Source organism: Halictus rubicundus, chromosome 2, assembly GCF_050948215.1.
Source record: "Halictus rubicundus isolate RS-2024b chromosome 2, iyHalRubi1_principal, whole genome shotgun sequence".
NCBI lineage: Eukaryota > Metazoa > Arthropoda > Insecta > Hymenoptera > Halictidae > Halictus > Halictus rubicundus.
Window position 1 is genome coordinate 11,023,965 of NC_135150.1, and position 7,242 is coordinate 11,031,206.

General features: G+C 27.3%; 1 protein-coding gene across 5 annotated transcripts; it reads left to right on the forward strand.

Moving 5' to 3' along the window:
- The first annotated feature begins 2,915 nt into the window (after positions 1-2,915).
- On the forward strand, positions 2,916-7,012 carry LOC143365250 (eEF1A lysine and N-terminal methyltransferase homolog). 5 transcript variants are annotated; one of them, XM_076805268.1, is made up of 10 exons: positions 2,916-3,056; positions 3,141-3,274; positions 3,452-3,548; positions 3,624-3,746; positions 4,080-4,296; positions 4,375-4,593; positions 4,732-4,991; positions 5,227-5,591; positions 5,668-5,849; positions 6,443-7,012. In XM_076805268.1, the coding sequence occupies exons 3-10, from the start codon at positions 3,457-3,459 to the stop codon at positions 6,989-6,991; spliced, it is 2,007 nt and encodes a 668-aa protein (XP_076661383.1). In that variant the 5' UTR covers positions 2,916-3,056; positions 3,141-3,274; positions 3,452-3,456; the 3' UTR covers positions 6,992-7,012. The 5 variants fall into 5 exon arrangements, with proteins under 5 accessions (XP_076661383.1, XP_076661384.1, XP_076661380.1 ...); XM_076805269.1 differs by having other exon boundaries at positions 3,141-3,195; XM_076805265.1 differs by having other exon boundaries at positions 3,141-3,548.
- Positions 7,013-7,242: the final 230 nt, after the last annotated feature.

A 7,242-nucleotide genomic window follows, 5' to 3' on the forward strand; every position in this document is an offset into this window, starting at 1 on the left:
AACTTGATTCTTTTCATGTATTATCAAATGAAAGTTTCTACAAAAAGCTTTATTATCTTTTCTAGATTTTCAAATTATTCCAAAACTTATGTGTTTTATTAACACAATCTAATATTGTAAGTTCCTTGAAGTCATCACTATTATTTGTTACTAAGAATATGTAATAATCATGGTGATAGTATTTGCTAGAAGGTGCTGAAATCAATACTTCCATTGTGCTTTTCCCAGAATATGAGCAAGATAAGTCCCCAATCAAGTCACATTTTTTACGTATTGATAATAGTAATGTATCTACTTTAATATAATATATTTAAATCCGACTTTGTCATTTTTAAAATGCTTTTTTCAGTTATCCACATAATCATTTACTAAACATGCCTTGGAATTTTTACAACTGTAATTCTAATTAGCACTTTTGTAGGGATTAAATGTTTGAATTAAATTTTATGTCCGTTATAATAATAAATTATAATTAATATGCAAAATTATTTATTATTTAATATTTCCAATAGAGATGAAGTAAACACCAAATTAATGAATTTTTCTTGGCTTTGATAACTGTAACTGACATGGAAAATTTATATATTCAAAGCTATGTGTCCAAATTTGATATTATAAAACTTATGCATACAAAAGAAACACAAGAAAGTATAGTAAGATTTATTCCATGTGATCCACATTAGTCTTGAGCAGCCAGTAATTGTTGCTTGTTCTATAAATATAACTATTTGTCTTCTGCAAAAAAACAGATTCACACAATTTTTTAGTACATTTTTATTGTATTTGTGACGAAGATTTTAGCAGTGTTATATTTAATAAGATGCTAGTATATTTTGCGAGCACAACGTGATCACAGTCATTTATATAAATTTAAATAGAGTTTATCTGAAAGGAATTACACAAATAATTTAACATTGCCTTTTCATTTTTAAGCTATTATACAGCAGCTGAAATTCCAATTTTTACATGATTTAAAAGGCCCACAATAATGGAATGAATAGAGTAAATATAGTGTATCCAATTAAATTTCTCTTTGCACTATAAGATATATAACGTTCATGCTAATATTTCTGTCTTTTAACGTAGTTTGAACATTTTCAGATTACTAAAAATATATTTACTTACATAGGAAATGGAAATAAAATTATAGTAATGAATAACTTCTAAGTATTTATAATATTTTTCAATTAAAAATTAAAATTCGTCTTAATTTTTTTTTAATTCTAAGACCAATTTACATATTTTTTTGTTTTTGTGGATACTGTTAAAATATTTAAGGAGAAAGATTTAGATATATTTAATGACTCTTAAATACCTTTGATAATAATGTCTTTTTATTATTATACTTTATAATTGCAAAACAAATAAGATATATATATATATATATATATATATATATGTGTTGTTAGAAATTAAGCAAAAATAAATAGCATATACAGAAAATTTTGTATCTTACCAGTTTATTGTGTAATTGTGTATAAACAAGTATAATACGAATAAAATAGAATGTGCAATATATGCATATTCTTTAATACTGTGCAAATGCTATCAGTATGTTTCATGTGTGTAAGAAACACACAAAGGTTTTCATGAAAAAGTTAGACCAAAGCTTTACAAGAAAATTTCGTTTGAATGAGAGTTTTATAGAAATTATATTTTATGGTGATGGAAAAAAATTGAAGAACAGTTGCTTCTCGTTTAAGGCTGTGCATGTATTCTGTAATTGATAATAGTCGAATTACCTGTTTCTGTTTAGTCAAGATTAATGGTTCAAAATCAATAGTGTTATTTACACCTGTATAATCATAGAGAAAAGCTTTTATATCGATAACATAGAAATATACGAATGTGAGTCATGAATGTCTGGGCATATTCTTTATATAAAATGTACATATATGTATACATATAAAATGTACCAGAATAGCTGTACATACATATTAGTGTATTGACCTTGTTTGTAATAAATTGACATGTTATAATTTTTTTGTACTGTTTGTTGTTGTTTTTCTTAAGTACTCTAAAATAATTGTAAAATCTTAAGTTTTACATGAAGGTAAAAGATACGTTCAATCATGTGTTTATTTTCAATTGGGAATAATTAGGAATAATTATTCTCAATTAGGAATTAGGAATAAAATTGTCGAATGTCGATTGTCATTGTTGTACAATTTTCCATTTGACGCTTCGTTTTCGAGTAAATCGAGTTTGAAAATTCAACGAATACGTGTGCTATTAGATCGGTATCGTCTGTCGCTTCTGACCATGACCGACCAATTCTACTTCTTGCATATAACTAGATGAATTTTTAAACTCGTTTTTCTTGAAAACGAAGAGTCTTTTCTTTTCGATTCACATTTGTGTGTAGAATTACTTCCCAATTGGTTGTCCACTGAATAGTTGAAATTTAATTTATAAAATCTAAAGTTCATTCTATTGAATGTTGTAGTATAAAAATATTTGATATAATAATTCATTAGCTTTTAATTTAGTCTATCGAATTTAAATATAATTTGATTTTAATATTCTATTTCTTTCCCTTGAATTCCTTTTTTAACATTTTCCAAACTCAAACGTATACGCAGAATCTATTAAAATTTTGTTCAATATTTACAAAAATGGTACCTGTTTTATGTTGCAGAATGACTAAATAAACAAAACGGAAAAGTAAAATCATATATTTAACTGTCTGATTTTTTATAAAATTTGAAGTCATACAAAAATATTTAAATTAATACTGGAGTATATTATATAATATACATTAGTATAGTCCATTAGTTTGGTCTTTTCATGTTTAGTATATGTCAAGAATATAACAAAAATTTTCGGAGGATACAGTACTATTATACTATACATAAATACATACTGTAGAGAGGGAGAGCGTTCAAACTATATATATATGTAGTCTCGGAACGAACTGATTGTGAGCTGTTGTGAGCCTGTGATTCTTCTTTGCTCTCAAATTTTCATTTCATTTTTTGTGGCACTTTTAAATAACAATAACAAATAAATGAAAACATCAAAATAGGACACTAAGTGTTTATACACTAAAACAGAATGTGATTATTGATTTGCAATAAATTAAGATAGTAAAACGTTTTGTTATATATATATATATAGTATCATTTATTTTTCTTTTACAGAATATATGCTTTTGTAAATTATAATAGTGTTACAAACATTTCTTATTTCTAAAATGTGTGTGTGCAAATAACTATTATAATAGCGATAGATAAAATTTGCATTATTGTTTCAATGTTATCTATATAAATTAAAGGTTTTAATTAAATAATGATTTAATATTAAAAACTAAATATTATGCTTAACATTCTGATGGCATGTAACTAACCTATATGTTTAACCTAATTTTGTAAACGTGAAGATAACTAAATACATATGTACATAGCGATTTAAAACAAATATATGTTATCAGAATTATATTTTAAAAAAATAGAAAACATGAACCTGTTACCAAAAACCCATGAAGAATTTAGTCAAGTCGAATATTGGAACACATTTTTCAAAAAACGTGGTAAGAAGAGTTTTGAATGGTACGTATTATTTCTATTTATAAATAACTTATAGATGTAATTTATTAAAATTACGATATTTATGTTTGTATTCAGGTATGGAGAATATCCAGAATTATGCAGTATACTCCTAAAGTTCATAAAAATAAAGGATAACGTTTTAATTGTTGGTTGCGGTAATTCAACACTTAGTATGTGCTTGTATGATGCTGGTTACAGGTAAAATTTATATTTAATGAAAGTATATTTTCAAGTATATTATTAGGGGCAATATTAATCGTTCATTAAATTTTATCTGTTTTTCAAATGTGTAAAACATATTTTTATAATACTTATCACATACAGATTAATAACAAGTTTTGTTCTTAAATTATACTAATGGTTAATATTATTTTATTATACATTCAATTATACTAACAGTTTAAAGTAATGATAAGTTTTTATAATATTTGTACTTTCTAGATCAATTAGAATTTAAATATCTTTGCCCACAAAGATTGATATTGAAACATTCATTTGTTTACATTTGATACATTTGTTTTTTAATCATAGGAACATTACCAATATTGATATATCACATATTGTTATTAAACAAATGCATGCCATTAACGCTTCAATGAGGCCAAATTTAATTTATGAGCAAATGGATGCTACACAAATGACTTATCCAAACGATACATTTAGTGTTATTTTGGATAAAGGTACTTTAGATGCTCTTATGCCAGATACCAAGGAAGGTACAATATCCACAATTACCAAGTACTTTAAAGTAAGTTCATATACATTAAATAATGTTCAGAATGATGTGAAAAGAATTTTTCTTTATATACAAATTGAATTATTTTAGGAAATCACAAGAGTTCTGCGTAATGGTGGTAGATATATTTGTATTTCTTTATTACAAGAGCACATTTTAACAGAACTGTTGTCTTATTTTCCTACTGCTGGATTTATGTTTCGTATAATACGATGTTATGAAGCAGAAGCAAAAGCTCGAATAGAAGAAGGCAGTTCGATTCCAGTTTTTGCAGTAGTTGCTACAAAATTTACAAATTTACCACATTCTGTAAGCTTTCTGTTTCTATTTGAGTATACATAATTATTAGAAAATCAGTATCGTTTTGTTATTATTTTTATTAAATAATTTATAACTAGTTAACAGGTTTTCAGGAAGAAATTCACTTAGAACTTATAATTATAACAGGTCTTAGAAATAGCATTGGTCGACGGTCCTCCAAAGCGGTTGTCAACATCAAACGATATGATATCTGCTGTACTTTCAACACAAAAATCAGCTTTAATCTGTAATAATCTACAGAAACGAAGTGTAGCTGATATTGGAGAGATATCATTGGATTTACATCGTCCAGATGACGAGCATCCACGTTATACAATCTATGTTTTGGACAAGCCTAAAATGCATGGTATAAATACATATGCAGCATTTATAGTGCCACAGGGAAAGTAAGTTTACTTTCACCTTTAGAGGGCTGATACCTTTTCATTGAAAGCTTGAATTTTCTTCACGAAAAATTGATATATATATATTTACACACATATTGTATATACAACCAACATGTTATGTAAAATTCCCAAGTTATCCCCTTGCCACTATAGTTGCCACCCTGGCCTTCTAAAGGTTTATTTCTATTACTATTGTAAGAGGATATAATTTTACCAATAACTCATATTTGATTAGAGAAACAGATTGGTTATTTAGCACAAAAGAAGGAAGACAACAAGTTCTTAAAAGTGCGCAACGTGATAGGCTTGCAATTGTCACTCTACGCAGGGAACATAAATTTGAGAGTTGGGATGCTGTAAAAACTGAATTGGAGGATTGCATTTTGAATTTAGCACCAGAAGGTTTATCTAGTAAAAATGATATTCCTTTCCTATCATTAGGATCCGATGTAGGACAGAGAGTTATATGTTACGAAGGGAAAAGTGAACTAAGTGGTTCTTTTGTTATTGAAGAAATTGAAAGGGATGGTTATGAGTTTAGAAGACTCGTGTTTCTAAGTAATCCGTATGTTATCCAAAGCGAAGCTCGGCTCAAGCAGGGTATTGAACTTTGTTCTTATACATGGTCTATTATTATGATAGTAATTTCTTTAGTTTTTAATTAACCTTTTTTCAGTGAAATCTAGGCGTGGTAAAATGAAAAAAGTTATCGATCCTGGTTTCCTAGCTTGTGATCATCATTTATATATGAGTATTGGTGTTACTGCTGTAATAAATCCTGAAGAATGTGATGAAATTATGATCATAGGATTGGGGGGAGGAAGTTTATGTACATTTTTGTACAATTGCTTTCTTAAGGTACGAACACAGATATTATAAAATTCATTTGTAAAAGCAGTTTGTTCACGCTATTACTAGCCAGTATTTTTGTGAATAATAACTATTAGAAAAAAATGGAAGAGGAAAAAGTAATAATTTATATCATATTAAAAAATGTTCAATATGACTTCCTTGTATTAATTACATTCTTGGTGGCTTCTTCTAGTGTTGTCCGAGATATTAATGCACATGCTTGCGTTATTTTGCCTTTCAAGTCGTTTACATCTATGCACGATGTATCGTAAACGATATCTTTACGAAATATTACGTACTACAAAATATTCAAAATGTTTTTTCCGTTTCTGACCTTGCATGACCTTGAATGTTATTGTGTAGTAAACGAATGAATTTGTCTTGACATACGTTTTCAAACGATATAAAAAATATATAGCATTCCATTAAAAAATTGAAAGTCACCTCTATTTCTAAAAGAATAGGGCACACATAAAAACATTACATATACCATTACGTTGCATGCAAAAAACGGTATTACTTTTTCTTCTTTCATTTCAGTGAACACCCTGTATACAACATCATAATTATATAGTAAAACATATTTTTAATTTTTGTAGTTGAAAATTATTGCTGTTGAAATTGATGAAGCAATGTTGAAAGTTGCAACCGATTATTTTGGACTTACCCTTGATGCCAGAATGAAGGTTGAAATTGCTGATGGAATCCAGTTTATTAAAGAAAACTCGGTAGCTGGAAAGAAATATAAAGCTGTACTTTTTGATGTGGATAGTAAAGATACTACAGTGGGGATGAGTTGTCCACCTAAACAATTTTTAGAAATGCCAATTATAAAATCAGTGTCAGAATGCTTAACGAACGATGGCATTTTTATATTGAATCTAGTCAGTCGAGATCAGAATATGAAGAAAAAAGTGAAGAATGATCTGATGTCCGTATTTAAATGCATAGCATGTTATTCCATTCAAGATGAAGTAAATGAAATAATTCTATGTTCTATAAATGAGAATGATAGTTCTGAATGGAAAAGCAAATTGATAGCAGCTGCTACAACTTTAAATGGACAAGTGTCTGCAAGAAAATTATTAAATAATGCAGATATATTTGATTTGTCTGCTTTTATGGAAAGTCTATCTGTAAATTCTTAATTAAACGATTTATTATGGATATTTGTAGTAAAATTCATTAGCTATTCAAGTTCTTCTTACTCGGTAGATAAGTATGTGGTTTATTTTTTAATGATTTTTAAACGAATATACAAAAATGTTAAAGCCTCATTTTATGGCTGATTAAAATAATCAATCCTTTATGGTAGTAGAGACAATTTCAAATTCTGGGTATTACGTTTCTACTTACAAAAAATAAATCGAAAATGCAAATCAAAGTTTCCTTTAGTTCA